This window comes from Emiliania huxleyi (genome assembly GCF_000372725.1).
Source record: "Emiliania huxleyi CCMP1516 unplaced genomic scaffold EMIHUscaffold_389, whole genome shotgun sequence".
Lineage (NCBI taxonomy): Eukaryota > Haptophyta > Isochrysidales > Noelaerhabdaceae > Emiliania > Emiliania huxleyi.
The window spans coordinates 10,763-30,530 of NW_005199052.1; the positions used below are offsets into that span (position 1 = coordinate 10,763).

Genomic DNA, 19,768 nt, shown 5'->3' on the forward strand with positions numbered 1-19,768 from the left:
ACGGCCGTTCCGGGCATTTGAACGCGACCTTCGGGGGCAAAGACATGGGCTCTATGGCTCAGACTGGACTCCTCTTGGTCCCTTCTGATGCCCTAGGCCACACCTGGGCCTTACCTGGGGTTCTAGGGGCCGGGCAGGGTTTGCCCCCCCCAACTGGCCCGAAGAACCTTAAAAAGATTTTCATTTTATATTTGCGATTTTTCGCAGAATCGTACGCGCAACGCGCGGTACCGGGATGGCTCCGTAAACGTGTGACGCACCGCCACCCAACGTGCACGGGCCACTCGCAAACGCCAGGTCCCACTCCACCTCCCTGCTAACGCCACAAACTAAGCGAAACGCCAGTCCCGAGAGAGCCCCCGGCAAAGCCCCCTCTACCCGCCGACTACCCGAGCGCACCACACGCGCCACGGGCGCACGAGCGTCGGCAGAGGGCGAGGGGAGCCAAGAGCCTAGTTGTACATGCAGCCTGGCAGCGCGCCGGGGATGACGTGGTTGAAGGCGACGCCCATGATTGCGAGCATGGCGAGGCGGCCGTTCTTGAGCTCCTTGAGCCGCATCTTGTCCGCCGCCTTCTTGTCCTTTGACAGGAACTGCGTGCCCCACCCGAGGTTGCCCGGCTCGCGCTTCTCCGTGTTGCCCAGCCACAGGTCGAACAAGCCGGCGCTCGTCTGACCCTCGGCCAAGCCTGCTCCCGGGGGCGGCGCCGATCAGAGGGGGCGGGAGGCGGGGAGGGGGCGGGAGGCGGGGAAGGGGCGGGTCGACAGCTCCGTCGGTGAGCCGGCGGCGGCGGGACGGGTGGCCGGAGGAGCGGAGCCCGTGTCCCCGAGTCACACGGGCAGGTGGCGGGCAGGTGGCGGGCAGGTGGCGGGCAGGGGGGCGGGCAGGGGGCGGCCAGGCTGCACGTGTGCGCACCGACGAAGAAGAGGAGCTGGCCCCAGGGATCTCGGGTAATCTCGGGTAATCTCGGGTAATCTCACCGATGAAGAAGAGGACCTGACCCCAGGCGGCGGGCGGCAGCGTCGTCGGCGCCATCGCCCAATCCGCGTTGGCGAAGGAGATGTCGGCGTTGCCTGGGGGCAGGGGTGTGCGGTGGGAGGGCGGGAGGGGGGCGGTGGGTGGGCGGGTGGGGGAGGCTGTCGCCTGGCAGGTGGATGCCAGCGGACTGCACCATGACTCCGGTGATGGCGAGCATGCTCATGCGGCCGTGCTTCAGCTCGGCCTAGGGTTAGGGTCAGGGTTAGGGTTAGGGGTAGGGTTAGAGCATGCTCATGCGGCCGTGCTTCAGCTCGTCCTCGCGCAGCCAGGCGACGTCGGGGTTGTTGGCGGACACCTGGCGAGGGAGGGGGCGAGGTGGCCGCGGGTCGGGACCAGGGGGGGCGAATCGCGTGCCGGGCAGGAGCTCTCTCTCCCTCCCTCCCACCTTCCACAGCTCGCTAAGCTGGAGCGGGTCCCACGGCACAGGCGCAGCGCCCTCCTTGCCGCCGCCGCCGGGGAACGCCGCGAGCTCCTGCAAGAGGCGACGCGGCGGCATTTCAGTGGGGTCGGCTCGCACGGACCCTCTCCCTGCTCGCCGGGTGCGTGTGTCTCTCTCTCCGGCCACAGGCGCCGGCCTGCGACGCGCCCACGTACTCAGAGAGAGGCTTGCGGGCCGAGTTGATGAACTCGCGGCCCATCGTCGATGGGGCGAGCGGCTGGTCGTACATCGGCCCCGCCGCCATCTGCGGTGGCCAGGCGAGGGCTCATCAGCCTCCGGCGGCGACGGGAGGCGGCGGCCGCGGCGGCGCTGCAGGACGGTGCGTGCAGCTGTGGTGCCCGGGAGCGCTGGTGCGGCTTCGCCGGCGCGCCTGGACGGCCGGGGCGCGGCGCGCGCCAACCACGTGCGCCGTGCTGAGCGATAGCTGCGGCGCGACGACAGAGAGCATGCCAAGCGAAGGGAGGTCTCTTGTAATCCTGCAGAAAAAAGGAGAAACACTCACTTCTAACGAAGAACTAACTCCGCGAGCAGGCGAACTCGCGATGTGCAGGCCTCTCTCGATCTCACGTAAACTCTGCCATCCCTTCGGTGACGCTCCCGACGCACCTCAAAAAATCTTTCAAAAACTAAAAGGCAGGAAAACATACAAAAACGTTGAAATCAAAATACGTAAAAGAAGAGAAAAGAAAAAACAAATTTTCCGTCGGCTTCATTCCAGTGCAGCCAGCCACAGCTTCCGACGATGGGCACGCTGTCGGTGCATCGCAAGCAGCTGGAGGCGCTGATCCAGCAGGCGGCCGACGCGGCGCGGGAAGCCATGGCGATCGTCAGGCTGCAAGCCATCGAGCGGGGGCGTGCGGTCCGCTCGACCCTCACAGCGTCGCTGCCGACGTCGATGCAGGGTGCACGCAAGAGTCGAACCTCTACTGCACGGTCCGGTTGGCTCTACGCTGTGCTGTGCTCGCTCCTGCTGGTTGCCACCGCATTTGCCAGCGAGCGTGCCATCGCCCACTCGGTTTGACGAGGCGGTGCTGGGTGTCGGTGTGCCGTCGCGTGTCATGGTGAGAGAGGAATGCTTGTGGCGCGCGGGAGCCGCGCCCGCTATTGATCTCTCCTAATAATTTAAGCGTGCTGTCTGACAAGTTACACCTCTCACGCCCCACACCAACACTGTGCCTGTCTCTCGCCCCTCCACGCTCCGCTCCGGCCTGAGCGCTGAGGGCCTCTCCCGACCGCCGCCGCCCCGCGCTAGGGCTAGAATAATGACGCGCTGCAGCTCGCCTCGATGCCGGCCATCGTGCCAGGCTGCGGCGCATCGTCGAAGGTCACGTCGATGACCTCCACCTCGTCGGCGTGCCTCCTCGCCACGCGCATCGCCGCGTCCATCTTTTCGTGGTACGCCATGATGCGGACCGGCGAGACGGCTCGCCGGCGGAGGGCGGCGCGGGCGATGGCGGTGCGGCAGGGGACGCGGATGTAAAGCGCCTTGACGAAGAGGCCCGCCTGCCGCGCCTGCTCCATGCGGCGCACCTGCCGCTCCAGGTTCGTGCCGGTGCCGTCCACGATGAGGCGTGAGACGGCGACATCGGTCAGCGCCCGCTCGAACCGCGCCTCGATGCGCTGGTCCGCCCACGCGTAGGCCTGCAGGCTCGAGTCGAGGTAGAGGCGGTCCGGGTCGGCCGGGTCGAAGCTCGGGTGCTGCGCAATCTCGATGTCGAGGTCGAGCACCGTCGTGCTGTTGCGCCGCTTGGCCTGGAAGGTCTCGTAGCGGCGCCCGATCACACGCGACTTGCCTGCGCCGGGCAGGCCCACCATGAAGACGGCGACGCGCGGCTGCGCAACCTCGCCGCGAGCGACCGCGTGCAGCGCCGTGTAGAGCCAGCGGCGCGGCCAGGGCAGCTGCGTGGCCGGGTTGGGCCGACTCACTCGCGCTGGGAGCGGGTCGTGGCGCGGATTGCTGCCGCCGAGCTTCTTTGGCCGAAGAGTCGCGTCGGCACGCGCGAGGTCGCAGCGAGCGTGGGGAAGGCCAGCGATCAGCAGCAGCGAGAGCGCACCCATCCTGCGTTTCGATAAACGAGTTGCGATCGATGGCCTTTTGTTCAGTCCCGAATCTCGAACGAGAATTCTCCGCGGCGGGATCTCGCCGTGGGTGGTGGGTGGGGGGGTGGGGTGTGGTTGGGTTGTTGGGTGTGTTCGTGTTTTATTTCTTTATTTACCCTGGCGCACTGGCGAACAGATACAGATACAACCGAAAGAGAAGAATTTTAGACGGGACGGACGACGGCTACTCTCTCCCTGTCTCACACACGGCCGGCTGCTCCCGTGCGCCGTGGTGTACCTACGAGTATGTGCCAGAGTGCGCGTCCCCTCGAGCCCCGTGGTGTGCCGCCCCGCAGTGGTTGTGCGAAAAAACCGCAAGCCACCGCTCCAAGTGCGGTCCAAGGTCGAATAAGAAAAGCAAGTGAAAACATAACCGGAGAGACGCCTGACGGCCCCTCGAAAGTAAATCACGCTGAAGTACCACCACGCGCCGCGTCTAGGGCCTCACCCTGTGCCACAGCGTCACGCCACGCCTCCTCGGCGGCAGCCCTCGAGAGGTAGGCGCCTGGCCCCAGCCCGGCACGAAGACGAGAGCGCAGGGTGTGGCTGGCCTGCGCTTCCTCTGCCCAGTCGCGTGCCTTGGCCTGGAAGAAGCGGTCTACCTTGCGCAGCGAGCACAAGAACGCCGCTGTCGCCAGCACCGTGGCTGCCGCCATGGCCAGCAGCACCGACACCAGCGCCGTAGGCGCCGCCGCCCGCCTGAGTTCCTCCCCGCCGTCCTCGTCCGCCGCCAACCCGTCCGCCACCGGCGCCTCCTCCTCCAGCCTTGCCGGCCGCGCCGACCTCTGTGACGCCGCCGACCCTCCCGCGCCCTCCTCCGTGTCCGCCGTCCCGCTCGCAAAGGCAGACGCGCGGGAGACGCACGCCCGGACTGCGGCTGCGGTGCTCTCCGGGACCGACTCGAAGCGGCGCACCGCCGCCGCGTAGAGCGGCGCGTCCTCCGCGTCGTCGAGCTCGAGCCCGGGGGGCGCCGTGTGGTTCTGGACGGGCGCCGTGGCGGCGGCGCTCACCTCAATCGACCAGAGCGGCGTCCCAAAGGTGGCATGCCACAGGCAGAGCGTCTCGAGCCGACGCTCGGCAATGCCGACAAAGGCCATGCGGTGGCGCACAAAACCGACCGCGGCCGCGCTCTCGTTGGCTGCGACGGGCGAGGGGTCGGCGCAGGCCCGGCCCATCACCATCTTGGTCTGGCAACCGGTGACGCCGGGGATCTGCAGGAAGGCGCGGAGCCCCTCGGGGGCGTCGCGCGGGAAGGCTCGCACCGTCCTGAAGTACGTTGTTCGCAGGGCAGCCGAGAGGCCCCAGCCGGCGCAGCAGCACCCCCAGCACCCCTTTGTGCCGTTGGTCCCGAAGACTTGCTGCAGGAAGCGGAACGTCGAAAGGAGCCGCTGCCGAGGCTCTCGCACGACGGTGACGACGCGGAAGGCGACGGCTCCTGGCCGCAGCACCAATGGCGGAAGCGGCTCGTGGTGCCACCGGTTTCTAGGGTGGACGAGGCGGGCGGAGCAGTCGCAGCCCAGCCGGGGAGGGCCGCTCTGGGTCGAGATATGGCTCGCGTTGAAGGAGGTTGGGCCGCAGCTGTGCGCGTACACAGTCACACTGAATAGCGTGCCCGTCTTTGGCGCATGCATCCACATGATGCGTGCCGGGGCGTCCGGCTGCATGCGCGGCACCCAAACCTGCGGGAGTCGTGGCTCGCTGAGGCGTTGCGAGCACGCTGTACCGAGAGCACGTCGCTCCACGGCGGCGTGGCTGCTTGGCACCATTGAGGGTGTGCCGAGGGGGACCGGGAGGCGGTAAGCCGTCGTCGCCCGGCGCTGCTTGCAGCACGTGGCGATGGCGCGAAGAGGTTCCTCTTTTCCGCGGCGCGATACACGTCACCCAAGCAACGGAGTGTTTTAGTTGGCTTTCCTCTCTAGTCTTTTTCTTTCTTTGTTTCGGCGGCTGAGCCCCGCTGCCCCAAGCATCGCGTTAAAATACAGGGAGACGCCATGTAGGACCCGACCGCTAGTCGCGATTCCCCGTGTTTGTAGCCTGGCGTTCGTGCCCCATTTGTGCCGCCGCGTCCCGTGCCACCGAGTTCATTTTTTAAGATCTTTCGCGTGGGAATATGATATCCCATTGCGAATTTCTTTTTGTGGCCATCGCCCCGGAGAGAGGCTTGCTGCAGTCGTAGGCCCAACGCGATCTGCCGAGCATCACATCTCATGGAGGAGGAGCAGGCCATGGAGCTCGAGGCGCTCGAGGCGATCTTCATGGACGATTTCAAGCTCCTCGACGGCGCTGATCCGCCCGGCTTTGAGCTGACGCTCGTGCCGGAGGCCGGCGGCGACGAGAACCACGTTTCGGTGGTCCTGCACGTCCGGTTCCCTCCAGCCTACCCCGAGTCGGCGGCGCCGCTGCTGTCGGTGGGCGGCCAGCACCCGGCCGGCCGCGGCAGCATGCCTCCACAGCGCAGCGCCCTGACGGCGCGGCCCCGTGCGCTCCTGCGCAGGTCCGTGGCGTGCTCGGGCTGAACGACGAGCAGGTGGGCGAGTGCGAGGCGATGCTGCGCGCCGCCGCGGCGTCGGACGAGCTGGCCGGCAGCGCGATGGTCTACTCCCTCGCCGAGCAGGCGCAGGGCTGGCTGCGCGACCGGAACGAGCCGGAGGTGGACATGCACACGGCGATGCTCGCGCGGCAGCAGGCGAGCGCGGCGGCGTGCGGGGGAGGCGAGGCGGAGTGCTTGGCGGACGCGCCGAGCGGCGGCGCCAGCGGCCGACGCAAGGGCCCCGAGGGCGTGGGAGAGGGGTCGTGGCGTGCGGACCCGGCCGCCGCGGCCCTGGGTGGCGCGTTTACGCCGGTGACGCCAGAGTCTTTTGCGGCGTGGAGAGCGGAGTACGACGCGGAGCAGAAGGAGCGGGCGCTCGAGCGCGCCGCCGCGCTCTCGAAGCGACGCGGCGGCGGCGGCGGCGGCGGCGGCGGCGGCGGCGGCGGAGGAGCGGTCGGTCAGACGGGGCGGCAGCTGTTTGAGTCCAAGGGCGCGGTGTTGGTGGCGGAGGACGCCGGCGACCTGGGCGAGGGGGAGGAGGACGTGATGGCGGCGCGGCGCGAGGGCAGCGACGGCGCGGCCTCCGAGCAGGAGGGCGAGGGCGAGGGCGAGCTCGAGGCGACGCTGCTCGAGGCGGTGGGCGACGCGAACCTGTTTGACGACGACGACCTCGACGACCTCCCCGACGACTGACAGGCCGCGGGCGGGGCGCAGCCGTCCCTTCCCGGCGGTGGGCTCTGAGCTCTCTCTCTCTCCCTGTCGTTGCCGTCCTTTGGAGTTTTATTTCCGACGACCGGAGAGAGCAGAGAGACCGAGAGAGAGCGGCGAGAGAGAGAGATAGGTATGAGAGATAGAGTTGACCTGTTGTTGGCCTCATATCGATTTATGACACATGCATGCTACGACTGTACGACGACTGTACTTAGCCATGTATGGGGGCAGCGGTTACCGCCGCGAGCGCACGCCGAGCTAATGCCGCATGTGCTGCTGCTGGATTGGGAGAAGTGGCCTCGGGCGCTTGCCCTCTCCGTGCACGGGGTCGGCAGGCGCGTGCCTCTTGAAGCACTGCTGCGGGAGCGGAGCGCTCAAGTCCATCGGCATTCTCTGCTTCTCGGCGTCCGGGTCCAAAGCGGCGGGGTCGAGAGCGGGAGCAGGCGGCATATCACAATCAGCGCTCGGCCTGGCGATGACGTGGCCGTGCGATTCCCAGGCCTCGACGGCGGAGGCGAGCCACGACCGATCCTGAACGTGGTGGTAAAAGCCGTGTCGCATGGCGCCGGTCACCAGCTGCCGGTCCCTGGGTGGGCTGTCTCCTATAAGCCGCAGTCACTCCCAGCTGCTCGGTGTGAATAGGAGGTACAGTGGGTTGCGGGCATTAAGAAAACAGGATTCCGCGGCACGCCGCCGTTTCTAAGCCTTTCCACAGCCCTCATCCACCCCACGCCGTGGTTTCTTAGCTCCGGCCGGGGCACTCAAGCCAGAGCGCCGGCCCGAAGGATTTTTAGGTAAGAGGTAAGCTGCGGTCCGCGAGGGCGATGCCAGAGTCTGCCGCCGAGTCGGCTCTCTGTCTGGATGACGGGAAGACGCACACACGCCTCCATTCACTCCATCCACTCAGAACACCGCAGACTTGGAAAGTGACAAGTGCGCGCGCCGCAGGCGAAGAGAAATTTTGAGCTGGGCCTCCCGTTCACACTCGTGTCTGGCCTTTTCTCGGGGCCGCGCCTGCGGCGCGCCGTGGTTTCTTAGATTTTTGCGGAAATCGCTTGGTAGGGTTTCTTAATGGTACGTTTTCTTAATGCCCGCAACCCACTTTTTCTTCTCAATAACAAGGCTGTGAAAGACTTTCCCTGGGTCTGTCTCTCACAAGCCCTCACTATCGTCGCATGCAAGGTTCTTGTTTCTTATCACCCTACTCTGATACGAGCGTCACATTGTAGTGAACAGGCCGAGTTCGCGGTTTGAGCGCCCAGCGCAGACCGACCGACTGCAGGGGGGGTCCGGTCGGCGGCCGCGGAGGACCGCAGACCGGAGGGGGGGTCCGGTCGGTCGGAGCGCAGACCGAGGGGGGGGTCGGTCGGGTTGGCTCGAGGGTCACACCGCACACGCTCGCCACAGCTGTGAATAAATTAGTATCTCGAAATACTAGAGACACCAAGCGACCTCTCCCCGTCTAATCACTCATCGTCGTCCGAGTTGCTGATCTCGAGACGCTCTACAGGATTGGGTCGGAACACGAGCTCGTCCATGTCCACGCTCCCGTCGTCGTCGTCCATGATTAGCTTCGCCGGCGACACACTGTACCCGTTGACGAGCCGCTTGAGCGCGGCCAGCACCTCCTTCTCTGCCGGCCGAGCGCCCACGGGCCCAGCATGCAGTAGAACTCCTCGAAGGTGAACTGCTCCTCCTGCGACTCCAAGAAGCAGTCCACCTCCTTCTCGATTAAATGAGTTGCTCCAGAAGCGACGTCCATCGATTGCCATTCGCTGTCGCTTGGGAGACTCGGAAGCCGATGAGCCCGGTGACGGCGGCGGCGATGTGTCGATCAAGTCGGGCAAGTCATCGTAGTCATCAGAAGGGACGATGCGCGCGTTACTGTGGAGAACTGGAGCGCTGCCAGAGCTTGTACAAAGCAACGGCAAGCAGGACCAGGCCTGCGACTGCGTAGATGCTCCACATATACGTGTGCGGTCGGGCTTGCTCGGGCCTCGGCGAAGAGAGTCTCCTTGGCGCTTGGCTGCGTGACTGGTTTTCATAGTGAAAATCGGCGATTTCGAAGCGCCCGTGGCGGTTCGCGAGAAGGAGGGAGAGCGTTTGAGGGGGCTCACGGCAAGGACACCGACCGAGGGGGGGGTCGGTCGTCACACCTCCCGCCGCCGAGAGAGCGACCGACCGGAGGGGGGGTCCGGTCCACCTCGGGGGCAGACCACCGACCGGCGGGGGGGTCCCCACGAACTAGGGGGGGTGGGTACAAAGTGACGCTCGTATGACAGACCAGCGCATAGCGCCATAATATTGGTTAATAAAAATCTCTCTCACACAAGCAAGGCTGTGAAGGCCCCACCCCCCTGCGCGCGGGCCTTCTAGGCCCGCGGGTAGTCTCCCCCCATCCCCAGGGCCTCCAGGGCTCACACCTCAACCTCTCACAGACCAGCGCACAGCCTGAGCCCTGGTGTCGAGGTGTCGAGGCCCGTTGTCGAGGAGGGTGTCGAGCTGCTGTCGAGGAGGGTGTCGAGCTGCTGTCGAGGAGGGTGTCGAGCTGCTGTCGAGGCCTGTCGAGGCCTGTCGAGGCCTGTCGAGGCCTGTCGAGGCCTGTCGAGGCCTGTCGAGGCCTGTCGAGGCCTGTCGAGGCCTGTCGAGGCCTGTCGAGGCCTGTCGAGGCCTGTCGAGGCCTGTCGAGGCCTGTCGAGGCCTGTCGAGGCCTGTCGAGGCCTGTCGAGGCCTGTCGAGGCCTGTCGAGGCCTGTCGAGGCCTGTCGAGGCCTGTCGAGGCCTGTCGAGGCCTGTCGAGGCCTGTCGAGGCCTGTCGAGGCCTGTCGAGGCCTGTCGAGGCCTGTCGAGGCCTGTCGAGGCCTGTCGAGGCCTGTCGAGGCCTGTCGAGGCCTGTCGAGGCCTGTCGAGGCCTGTCGAGGGGCTGTCGAGGGGCTGTCGAGGGGCTGTCGAGGGGCTGTCGAGGCCTGTCGAGGGGCTGTCGAGGGCTGTCGAGGGCTGTCGAGGGCTGTCGAGGGCTGTCGAGGGCTGTCGAGGGGCTGTCGAGGGGCTGTCGAGGCCTGTCGAGGGGCTGTCGAGGGCTGTCGAGGGCTGTCGAGGGCTGTCGAGGGCTGTCGAGGGCCTGTCGAGGGCCTGTCGAGGCCTGTCGAGGCCTGTCGAGGCCTGTCCGAAACTGATACCTTGCTTGCCAGTGTCGAGGGGTGTCGAGGGGTGTCGAGGGGTGTCGAGGGTGTCGAGGGTGTCGAGGATGTCCAGAGGGTGTCGAGTGTGTTGTCAAGTGGCGTCTGAGGTGTCGAGGTGTCCAAGGTGGCAGGATGCAGTTGCAGCCCATCAACAAAACTTGGGCAGCAGTTGCAAAGCTGTTTCATCCCTTAGTTGCAGCCTCTCAGTTGCACCCTGTTGATGTAGCGCAACCTGAGCACAACCAGTATACTCTCTGTGTGCGCGCGCGCGCCTCGCCCGAGCGCAGCCACCTGCGGCCTGGCCAGAGCCTGTTCCTGGCTCGTGCCCAGCCTCTCCTTCCGCTGCCGCCGGCCTCGCAGTCCCGCCAGCCTCGACCGCCAGCCATCACGCTGCAGAGCCTGCGTAGACGCCACAGACGCCAATTCTGCAGCCCACAGCCCTGGCAACTGAGGGCGAGGGCCAGCAGTATACGACGACGACGACAACGACATCTCACACCCCGCGCTGGCCAGCGCCATCAGCCCCTCACGGCCCGGCCCAACATCCCTTCGCTAGCGCCATCGCCTCCAGCGCCTCCAATCAAGTCGCACCTCTCTTCTTCAGCGAATGCAGCGGCAGCACCACGTCAGAGGCCGGGCCGACTGGGGGACCTGCATGCCCAGCCATGCCCCCCACTCCCCACCCGCTTGGATCGATCAGCTGACAGCTCCACCAGCTCCCACCACCGCGTGTCGTGTCATGAAGCATGATAGATAGACATAGAAAGCATGAACCATCGAAAGGTCTGGTCTCCAAAAAGAGCTCTCGGCCGTCTGCGCGCGCCCGTGCCCCGCCCCTTTTGCGCAGCAACACCTTAAACTTCATGGCCCTCCAAATTCGGGTCGGAGCGTAGCGGAGTGGGCCCCGAGTTTGAAAAAAGCGACGGACGCTTGCGTCCTAGCCTCCAACAACGCCTCCCCGGCCGGCGCAGAGGGGCCCCCGGAGGGATGCTCAACCGCCCCACGCCGCGCCGCTTGCGGCGGTCATATTCCCAGCTCGCGGGAGCTTATTTTTCAATACTTGCCAAGCTGGAAGCAGCATAGCATTTTTTTCAAACCATTCGTCCTCCCCATTCCGCGGAACCGCTGCTCACGAACGAAGCTGCAGGCCGCGCCGGGGCAGAAGGAAGGAGAGGGAGGAGTTGTGTATACTGGCAGTGTTTTGACACATAATTTCCCCATTTTTTTTCAAAATGGGAAGCTGGAAGCAGGGGCACCACTTGGAGGCGCATCATATCTTCCCCACATCCCGCGGAACCGACAAGCTTCTCCGTCCACGCGCCTTTAGGGGCAACTCCTCGACCGACTCGTTGCTCGTTGCGGCTCTAGTGCTTCTTGCGGCCGACTCGTTATGGCCGCTCTCGCACTACGCCGCTCCGGCCTCTCAGGCGGGCTAGACCTGCTTAATATCCAGCCGGAGGAGCCGCCACCAACTGTCGCACCGGCCGACTCTTGGTCCACCACCACGCTCGAGACGCTCCCCGAGGACGCACTGGCCTCTGTGCTGGCTCAGTTGGGTTCGTCTGTGGACCAGCTCGTCGTCGCGTGCGTCTCCAGCTCCCTCTGCGACGCCGTTTCCCGCTCGTGGGCGCGCGACGCTCTCCTCCTCTCCTCGGACCCGCACCTCGCCACCGACCAGCTGCTGCTGCAGCTCACGCTCGGCCGGCTCGCGCGTGGGCTGGTGCGGGAGCTCGACATCGCGGGCTGCGATCTGCTGACCAAATCCGCCGTGACGAGGGCGGCCATGGCCCAGCGCACCATCCAGCGCCTCAACGGCACCAACGTCGGGGTCGGCTCGTGGACGCCCGAGCAGCTGCTTCGGGTCATCGCTGCCCTCGACGACCTGCGTGTGCTCACTGCGGACTGCCGCTCGCTCGGCGCGTCGTCGCCGCTGCTCCGCCTCCTCGCCCACCCCGCCGTGCGGCTGCGCAAGCTCGTTCTCCACAAGCCCGAGTCGGGTGCCGCGCTGGAGCCTGCAGCCGACGACCTCGTCTCGCTCACCGCGGCGCTCTGCACTCTGCCGCCGCCCACGCGGGCACTCTGCGTCCCGACCCTTCCCCGGATTGATCCGCGTTGCAGGCGCTCAAGCGGAAGCCTCCGGGCGGCGGCGACGCGCCCGTCGCCTCCCTCCGCGAGGCTTATATAATATATATAGCTCTGCCATTCGTGCGGCTGCTCGAAGGCCAGACCCTCCGCCAGCCCTCCGCCTGGCCCACAGGTGGACCTCGGCCAGTCGGGAGGCGGGCTGCGGGGCGCCTTCGAGTTTGTCGCCGCGCTGCTCGCGGGCGAAGAGTGCCGGGCGCGTGCCCCGCCCTCTCCAGCCCTGCTGCTCCACCCCTGACGCCCTCTCCAGCCCTGCTGCTCCACCCCTGACGCCCTCTCCAGCCCTGCTGCTCCACCCCTGACGAGCCCTAGCCCTAACCCTAACCCTAACCCTAACCCTAACCCTCAGCCCTGCTGCTCCACCCCTGACGAGCCCTAGCCCTAACCCTAACCCTAACCCTAACCCTAACCCTCAGCCCTGCTGCTCCGCCCCTGACGAGCCCCAGCCCCCGTCACCCACCCCCCTCTCCCACCCCGCTGCCCCAGGTGCAGAAGCTAGCGCTGTCGGGCGTCCGCAGCGCCTCGGTCGAGGCACTCGCCGCGCTGGGCGCCGCGCTCGACGGGAACCGCCACCTCGAGCAGCTCTCGCTCGGCTGCAACTTCATCTCGGCCGAGGGCTGCCGCGCGCTCGCCGCCGCCGTCGCGTCGCACCCCGCCCTCCGCTCCCTCTCGCTCGAGCACAACCCGATCCAAGACTCGGGCGCCGCCGCCCTCTCCGCCGCCCTGTGCGGGCGCGGCTCGCGCCTCACCTCCCTCTCGCTCCCCTTCACGGGAGCGAAGGACGGCGCTTGCCGCGCGCTCGCCGACGCGCTCGCGGCCGGCGCGCCCCTCGCCTCCCTCGACCTCGGCGGCAACCTGGTCACGGCGGGGGGAGCCGCCGCCCTCGCGGCCGCCCTCGCCGACCCGTCCGGCTGCGCGCTCCGCTCGCTCAACCTGGCGGCAAACTACCGCCTCGGGCCGGAGGGCGCCCTCTCCCTCGCCGCGGCGCTGCCGTCGAGCGGCTTGGCCGAGCTCCACCTGGCGGGCTGCGCGGTCGGCGCGGGGCCGGTCGGCAGGATCGCCGCGGCGGTGGCGCGCTCGTCGCTCCGCCTGCTCGACCTGTCGCACAACCAGATCGGCGACCGGGGCGCGTGGGATCTCGCCTGGGCCATCGCCGAGCCGCACGCGCAGCTGGTGCGGCCGACACCCGCGAGAGAGAGCCGCCCTCGCGCGGCCCCGCCGCCGACGCGTCCCCCTCACCCCTCCCGCCACCCCCTCCGCCCTCCCGCCTCCCCCTCACCCCTCCCGCCACCCCCCTCCGCACCAGACGACGCTCATCCTCAAGTCGGACGACATCGAGGACGACGGCGCCGCGGAGCTGCTCGCCGCGCTGGCGCACAACACCGTCCTCGAGGTGCTCGACCTCTCTGGCAACCGGATCGACCCAAGCGGCGAGCACGGCGCCTCGCAGGACCGGCGCGTGACGCTCGGCTTCCAGTCCCGCCCCTTCCTCCACACGCCGGCGGAGGCGGCGCCGAGCGGCGGAGAGGCGAGCGGCGGCGACGCGGCGAGCAGCGCCTAGGGATGCTGCGGCAGTCCAAGGGCCCGCTCTCAAGGGCCCGCTCTCAAGGGCCCGCTCTCAAGGGGCCTGTCGGGGGTCGGGAGGCGTGTGGCGGGGAGGGGGGAGGGGGGGGAGGGGGGGGATGCGACGTGGCCGGGGAGTGGACTCCTCGTGGTGCCGTCGGGGAAGGGAAGGGAAGGGGTGGGCGGGCGGGACCACGAAGCGGGGGCCTCAGGGGCGGGTGGTCGGGGGCGGGTGGACTGGTGGGGGGCGGGTGATGACCGCCAAGGCGGGGCGAGAGGAGAGACCGGTCCGAGCGTGGTGGCTTGGGCCTGTCCTCGGCGTAGGCGTCGCGTCGTGGCCTGTACAATTCTCTGCTCACGCGCGCAGCGTCCTAGGAGTCTGGCACCGCCTGTTGGTAGCCTTGCTCTCAGCTGCTGCTGTATTCGTTGCGTGTTGTGCCATGTGCCATATGCGGCGAGCGAGATAACATAATGCTTAATGGAACGTCGGTGGTGTGTGGACTGTGGTCGGTCCCGTCTCGAGAGCGCTTCCCGTGGTGTGCGTGGAGTTCTGCGGAGTATCGAGTATACGCGGTGAAATCTAAATAAATAAATAAAACGGACACCTCTCTAGGGCGGACCCGGCGTCGACGAGGGCACGAGGCGCGAGATTAAGCCCCGAGCAGCGGCGTGCGTTGCTTCCCCGGTGCCGCGAGTTCTTGGCGAGCCACCGTGCAGGGGTGGCTCAACCTGCGATGCGGCCTCTGGGCCGGCGCGGGGCCCCCGGCCCACACCGTGCGCCGCGCAGCAGTGCGGAAACGGGGCTCCGGCTCTATGAGTCTCTATGAGCACCAACTTCCCGAATGATTACGGTTGATTAGAGGGCAGATTTGGAGAGATCTCGAGGAGTACACACAGATAGACCCTCCAATCATGAGAAACCTCCAACCTGATCGGTCGTACTGACCGCCGACAGATCACTCCAGACAGCAGACAGGCCGACGTCTGCACGCGGCCGGCCTCCGTGAGATACCGATTTTTCTGTCACTAAATAATTGGCGTAGTGCTTGCCATGAGGGTGCTGAGGGTTGGGGGGGCGGTGGTATGCGCCACATAAATCGGGAAGTACCATCCTGTGCGCCGCAAAGGCCGATCGCGCCCGACGGTGGGGCGGCTCACCGCACACACACAGTTGCGAGGCCGAGCCCGCCGGGCGCGTAGAGCCGAGTGGCCGGGGGGGAGGCGGACCAGGGAAACCGCGCGCGGCAGTGCGAGGTGGCATGTGGCGCGGTCACGGCGGGGGAGACGGCGCGGTGCTAGGGGCGCGGAGCGCACATTGTAGCGCAGAAAAGGGCCTTATCAGTGGGGTAAACGGACCAAGGCCCAGCCGCACCGTGATCCCACCCAGGGGGTTGCGGTCTGTGATGTCTCTATTTATTTATTTCCCAAGGCACATTTAAGAGGTCTTACTTCTCTCGATGTCCCTCAGGACTCGCCGTGCACCGACAACAGCGTTGTCGTCGTCGTTCAGGGCGATCGCGCGCTCGCAGTGCCCGCGCGCCTTCGAGAGTGCGCTCGGCGGCATCCCACCGCCGCGGCTCGCAGCGGAAAGCTCGAGGAGTGCTAGGTTCAGATGCGCCGTGCCCATCTCGCGCGCATCGAGAGCCTCAGAGAAGAGCTGCTTCGCACGGCTAACGTCGCCCCTCTTCGCGTGGATGGTTCCCATGTTGACGAGCACCTCGGCGAACGATTCGGGTGGAGCCTGCGTGCCGAGCGAGCGCGCCGCCTGAAGGAAGAGCTCGTACCGCTCCAGCGCCGCGTCGGCATCGCCAGCGCGTTGGAGCACGAGCGCGGCCTCAAAGGTGGATCGGAGGCTGCTGCCCGGCACACTGAGCATCGGTGCTGGTGCTCTCGAGGCCGGCGGTGGGAGTCTCAGCGATACTGCGAGGACGGGCCAGAGGACAGGCAGGAGCCACCTTTGCATTCGCGCCGAGAGCATGCGTATGCGTGTGCGTGTGGGGATAAGGCCGACCGGTCCGTTTGAAGTAGAGGCCCTCAACCTCAAGACCTACAGCGAGCAAGGCGGCGCGACTTTTTTCTTTTCGGTGAGGAAGAAAGAAATCGGTGAGGCGCCACACCGCACCGCACCCCGCTAAGCATCGTTTTTCTTTTGTGTTCAGGTTTGGCTGGTGAAGCGGTGCGCCAGGTTATCCAGCCCCTTGGCGCGTCCTTCTCCTCAATCGAGTGGCGGTTCACGAGCCTCTACCCGAAGCGTGTGTATATGAAGCTCGCCGTTCTCGTCGTCGTCGCCGTGCATCCTCCCGCACACCGTTTGCCGCAGCGGGCGGCAATCGCGATGGGGCTGAAGGGGCCGCCGCCGATTCCATCGAAGCACTTTGTGTCACTGACGTCGCCAGGCAACCTCACCGAGGCGCTCGCGGGCGCGGCCAGCGATGTGGTGACCGTCGTCAAGTACCAGGCGCCTTGGTGCCGCACATGCCGCGCGATGGCGCCGCTCCTCGACCGGCAGGCGAAGAAGCACCAGGAGCTTCGCTACTTTTCGCTTGAGTGCCGCCGCGACGGCAAGGCGGCGGGCGAGCGGATGCACAAGTTCTTCGTCGAGCGCGGCGCGAAGGGTCTCCCATTCGTGGAGGTCTACCGCGGCGACACGCTCCTCGAGGTGACATATAACAGACACACAGAAAGCGTGGAGGGATGGGAGAGCGGCACAGGCCGCCACCGACAGAGAGAGGGGTTCTGAGGGAAGGAGTGTGTGGTGCTAGCCGTCTCTCACGCTCGCCCTCCTCGGGTCTCTGCTCCTTAGGCGACCACGGTGGCGCCCACCGGCGTCGAGGCCTTCTCGCACGCCATCGGCAGGGCGATCGAGGCGGCGCAGCGGGCGCGGGCGCAGCTGGAGCTGGCCAGCGGCGGCGCCGCCAACAGGCTCCGCGCAGAGGCGGACCGCGTCCGCGCGCTGCTCGGCGTCGGCCCGGCCGACTCGGTGGAATCCGTGCCGCTGCCGCCCACCGCAGCGCCGCGCCTCGACCGGCAGGGGCGGCGACGAGGCGGGCTCGGGCGGCAGGCGGTCGCGGCTCGCCACAAGGCGGCCGCGCCCGTGCTGCGGCAGCAGCGGCGGGGCGCTCCGCTGCGGGGCGCGACCGGGCCACGTGGGAAGAGAGGGTACTCGTAGCGGTTTTGAAACATGAAAGCTCCAGACTCCCCAGAGTCCACGGTTCCTCTTAAATAAATAAACAAAGAGCTGGACAAATACCAAATTCCAAATCGCAAACATAGAAACCCAAACACAGGCGGCGACGTGGCATACGAGCTCATAGGAGAGGAGGCGCACAACTTCCAAGGACGCACGAGCGAGAAGCACGCACACAGCCATGACGATGATGATTGATGCGCGTGAACGCCAACTCCCCGGCACAGGCCGTGAAGAGCCGCGCACGCGGGCCGACGATTACGCAGCTGCGTGCCAAGCAGGCCGCTCTTGTGGCCGCAGCTGAGCTCGCAGCTTCGAGTAACGCCGAGGCGAGTGTGGTAAGGCACTCGCCCGTCGACGAAGCCAAGCGGTGGGCAAGCGGCAAAGGCCGCAAAGTGGGCTTCTCAAAAGCACGTGCCACCTTCCGTGGCGGCGGCACGGGAATCGCGGCGACGGCCGCGAAGCACGACTCGCTCATCAAGAAGGCCCGCTGGCGCGGCACCGAACAAATTGCCCGGGAGACTCCGGCGGGCTCTGTGTCCGTAGAGAGAGAGATTTTTAGCAATACCAAACAAATCTAACACTCACACGTCATTTGGGGCCTGGAGGCCTGTTCACGCGCGCGCGAGACGTGCAGACAGGGTTGCCAGGTGAGAGCGAATGGCGCGGTTCACGCCTCGCACAACAGAGAGAGAGATGCGCTCTGCATGGTGGGACATAAAAGAGAGCGAGTACTTGGGCGAGTAGGCCGTGCGGTCAACGCTGCCGCGCGCGACTTTGCGCGCGAGGCGGCGTAGTTTGAGAACGGCGGTGGGCGAGAAGCCGCCGCCGAACGTCTCGTGGAGCAGCAGGTTGAAGTTGTTGCGCTTGACAAAGATCGCGTCGTGGTAGAAACCGCGATGCGCCTTGACGTAGCCGTGGCCGGTCTTGTGGGAGAAGGGTTGGCCGGGCTGCCCGCGCGCCTTGCAGCCCATGTTTAGGCGGCGGGCCTTCTCTTCGGTGTTACCAAAGGCGTAGGAGTGGCCAACGGAGGCGGGCGTGCCGCCACTCGAGGCGTTGCCAACGCCCGGCGAGGAGGTCTTGAGGAGGGGCGTCCAGAGCTTGACTTCATTCACGTCATCGCACCCTCCTGGTCCCGCATGGGGTTCCGCGAGGTCGACCTTGTACCCCTCGTTGTACTGCCGGGTGAGCTCTGGTTTCTCCTTGTCGCCGTGCACGACCGGCGCGTTGGCCGGGGCGCGCATCGCGTCCGCCCAGGCGGCGAGGACGCCGTCGTGGGGCCGCCGGTGGTGGGCCTTGTTGTAAAGGTAGTCGCCGAAGAAATCGACTGGCATGCCCCGCTCGAGCGCGACCCGAAGGGTGGGAAGCGCCGCGGAGAGCCAAAGGCCGAGCTTTCGCTGGAGCTCGTCCTGGAGGGTGTCGGAGGAGAGGGCGGTGGCGTACGTACCGTCGACACGGACATCGAAGGCCTTGCCGGCGAAAGGCGTTGAGGCGGAGAGCAGGAAGGGCGTCTAGGAAGGCCGCACCGGCGTCTGCCGGATCGGCGTCGGCGCCGTCGTCCGCCGGGGCGATGGCGGGTTCGTGGTCGTCGCCCGTGCCCTGCTCGCCGTCGTCGGACGCCTGTCCTTGCGGTGGCGGCGGTGGCGATGGCGGCGGCGAGATCGGGCCACCTGGATCCGGTCCGGACTCGGGCGGCGGCGGCGGTGGTGGCGAGTCTGCGGCGTTGAGCTCTAGTACTTCGCGCTCGGCGTCGGCGAGGCGTTGTCCGGCGGCGAGGGCTTCTTCGTCGGTCGTCGCCTCGTCGAGGGCAGACGATGCGTTGTGCTTCTTAGCGAGGGCTTCCTCCTCCGCCGCCTTGTCGAGGGCAGTCGATGCGGCGCGCTTCTTGTCACGCTTCTTGCCAGCGGTGGCGGGGTCGGCGTAGGACAAAGGGTCCGACGTGTCGTCGTGGTGTGTCTTCAGCACCTTGGACGAGCCCTTGGGATCGCCCGCACCTCCGAAGGTCGTCCGCGCTTTGCCGCTGGGCGGGGAGGCGTCGCCCTTGGCAGCAGCGTCCGCGAGTGGTGAGCGAGGGCGGACGAGCGAGCCAGATTCTTGTGTCGGCGCCGGGCGGACGACGCCGAAGTAAGTCGGGGCGAAGAGGTTGGCCGGGAACGCGTCGCCGCCGGGGGGTGGCGGTGGGGAAGGCGGCGCTGGCGGCGGCGGCGAGGGAGGAGGAGGGGGCGGCGAGGGGGGCGGTGGTGGCGGCGGTGGCGGTGGCGACGACAGTGGCACCGGCGGCGGCGACGGCGGGGCCGATGCTGTCTGGCAGTCGAGAGGCGGTTCGAACCGGCGCTTGCGCCTCGGCGGCCGGTCGATGGGGGAGGATGTCGATGGATCGAGCTCTTCGATGCTGGCGCCGTCGCCGGGCGAGGTCGAGGGCGATGCAGCCGACGATGACGCAGTGGCGCCGTTGCCGGTTGCCGTCGAGGACGACGCAGCAGATGACGACGCAGCGGCGCCGTTGCCGTTGCCTGGCTGGGCGTAGGTGGTGACCGTGCCGGGGCTCAGGACGACGGGTTGGAGAAGGACGCCGGGATGGGCTGGCGTTGCCTCCCCTTCAAACGGGTACCAGAAGTCGAGTAGGATCTGGGTCGAGGTCGGGATTGGGTAGTGCACGTTGATGTGGTCGAGCGCCTCTTGGATGTCGCGGTACTTCTTGTGGCGTGCCCTCGAGCCCCCGACGGCGCCGTGCGCTGCGCAGAGGTCCCACGTGGAAAAGACGCCCCAACCAGACCCTGGAACGTAGAGCGCGTAGTACCAAGGCTTGGGCGCGGCGGAGACGCTGTGTAAAATGAACAGGGAAGCGAAAATGCCGTTTTTGGTGTAAGCCGCCAT

The 19,768-nt window shown here is 66.9% G+C and overlaps 7 protein-coding genes across 7 annotated transcripts; 3 read left to right on the top strand and 4 right to left on the bottom strand.

Moving 5' to 3' along the window:
• Positions 1-181: 181 nt before the first annotated feature.
• On the bottom strand, positions 182-1,947 carry Lhcf4_2 (light harvesting protein). The gene is made up of 7 exons (XM_005771322.1): positions 1,848-1,947; positions 1,614-1,721; positions 1,424-1,510; positions 1,295-1,333; positions 1,144-1,222; positions 981-1,073; positions 182-688 (listed from the first exon to the last, which is right to left on the bottom strand). The coding sequence occupies exons 1-7, from the start codon at positions 1,923-1,925 to the stop codon at positions 453-455; spliced, it is 720 nt and encodes a 239-aa protein (XP_005771379.1). The 5' UTR covers positions 1,926-1,947; the 3' UTR covers positions 182-452.
• A 2,037-nt stretch (positions 1,948-3,984) lies between these two features.
• Positions 3,985-5,241, bottom strand: EMIHUDRAFT_118259 (hypothetical protein; the record flags this gene model as incomplete). Its single annotated transcript, XM_005771323.1, has 1 exon — positions 3,985-5,241. The coding sequence occupies one exon, from the start codon at positions 5,239-5,241 to the stop codon at positions 3,985-3,987; it is 1,257 nt and encodes a 418-aa protein (XP_005771380.1).
• Positions 5,242-5,734: 493 nt separating this feature from the next.
• On the top strand, positions 5,735-6,997 carry EMIHUDRAFT_424886 (hypothetical protein). The gene is made up of 2 exons (XM_005771324.1): positions 5,735-5,985; positions 6,072-6,997. The coding sequence occupies exons 1-2, from the start codon at positions 5,785-5,787 to the stop codon at positions 6,798-6,800; spliced, it is 930 nt and encodes a 309-aa protein (XP_005771381.1). The 5' UTR covers positions 5,735-5,784; the 3' UTR covers positions 6,801-6,997.
• Positions 6,998-7,076: 79 nt separating this feature from the next.
• On the bottom strand, positions 7,077-7,379 carry EMIHUDRAFT_243470 (hypothetical protein; the record flags this gene model as incomplete). Its single annotated transcript, XM_005771325.1, has 1 exon — positions 7,077-7,379. One exon carries the CDS (start codon positions 7,377-7,379, stop codon positions 7,077-7,079), a length of 303 nt encoding a protein of 100 aa, XP_005771382.1.
• Positions 7,380-11,389: 4,010 nt separating this feature from the next.
• EMIHUDRAFT_243472 (hypothetical protein) lies at positions 11,390-13,702 on the top strand (the record flags this gene model as incomplete). The annotated part of the gene is made up of 5 exons (XM_005771326.1): positions 11,390-12,028; positions 12,118-12,156; positions 12,257-12,330; positions 12,660-13,314; positions 13,448-13,702. The coding sequence occupies 5 exons, from the start codon at positions 11,390-11,392 to the stop codon at positions 13,700-13,702; spliced, it is 1,662 nt and encodes a 553-aa protein (XP_005771383.1).
• Positions 13,703-15,139: 1,437 nt separating this feature from the next.
• Positions 15,140-15,580, bottom strand: EMIHUDRAFT_243473 (hypothetical protein; the record flags this gene model as incomplete). The annotated part of the gene is made up of 1 exon (XM_005771327.1): positions 15,140-15,580. One exon carries the CDS (start codon positions 15,578-15,580, stop codon positions 15,140-15,142), a length of 441 nt encoding a protein of 146 aa, XP_005771384.1.
• A 289-nt stretch (positions 15,581-15,869) lies between these two features.
• EMIHUDRAFT_470187 (hypothetical protein) lies at positions 15,870-16,873 on the top strand (the record flags this gene model as incomplete). The annotated part of the gene is made up of 2 exons (XM_005771328.1): positions 15,870-16,363; positions 16,508-16,873. The coding sequence occupies exons 1-2, from the start codon at positions 15,965-15,967 to the stop codon at positions 16,871-16,873; spliced, it is 765 nt and encodes a 254-aa protein (XP_005771385.1). The 5' UTR covers positions 15,870-15,964.
• Positions 16,874-19,768: the final 2,895 nt, after the last annotated feature.

Bases quoted from the DNA above. Each gene is read 5' to 3' on its own strand.
- Lhcf4_2 (XM_005771322.1), bottom strand. From the start codon at position 1,925: ATGCTCTCTGTCGTCGCGCCGCAGCTATCGCTCAGCACGGCGCACGTG. The intron at 1,334-1,423 runs GTGGGAGGGAGG...CTCCCTCGCCAG, and splicing joins AGCTTAGCGAGCTGTGGAAG to GTGTCCGCCAACAACCCCGA. The intron at 1,074-1,143 runs GCGACAGCCTCC...CCCTGCCCCCAG, and splicing joins CGCTGGCATCCACCTGCCAG to GCAACGCCGACATCTCCTTC.
- EMIHUDRAFT_424886 (XM_005771324.1), top strand. From the start codon at position 5,785: ATGGAGGAGGAGCAGGCCATGGAGCTCGAGGCGCTCGAGGCGATCTTC. The intron at 5,986-6,071 runs GTGGGCGGCCAG...GCTCCTGCGCAG, and splicing joins CGGCGGCGCCGCTGCTGTCG to GTCCGTGGCGTGCTCGGGCT.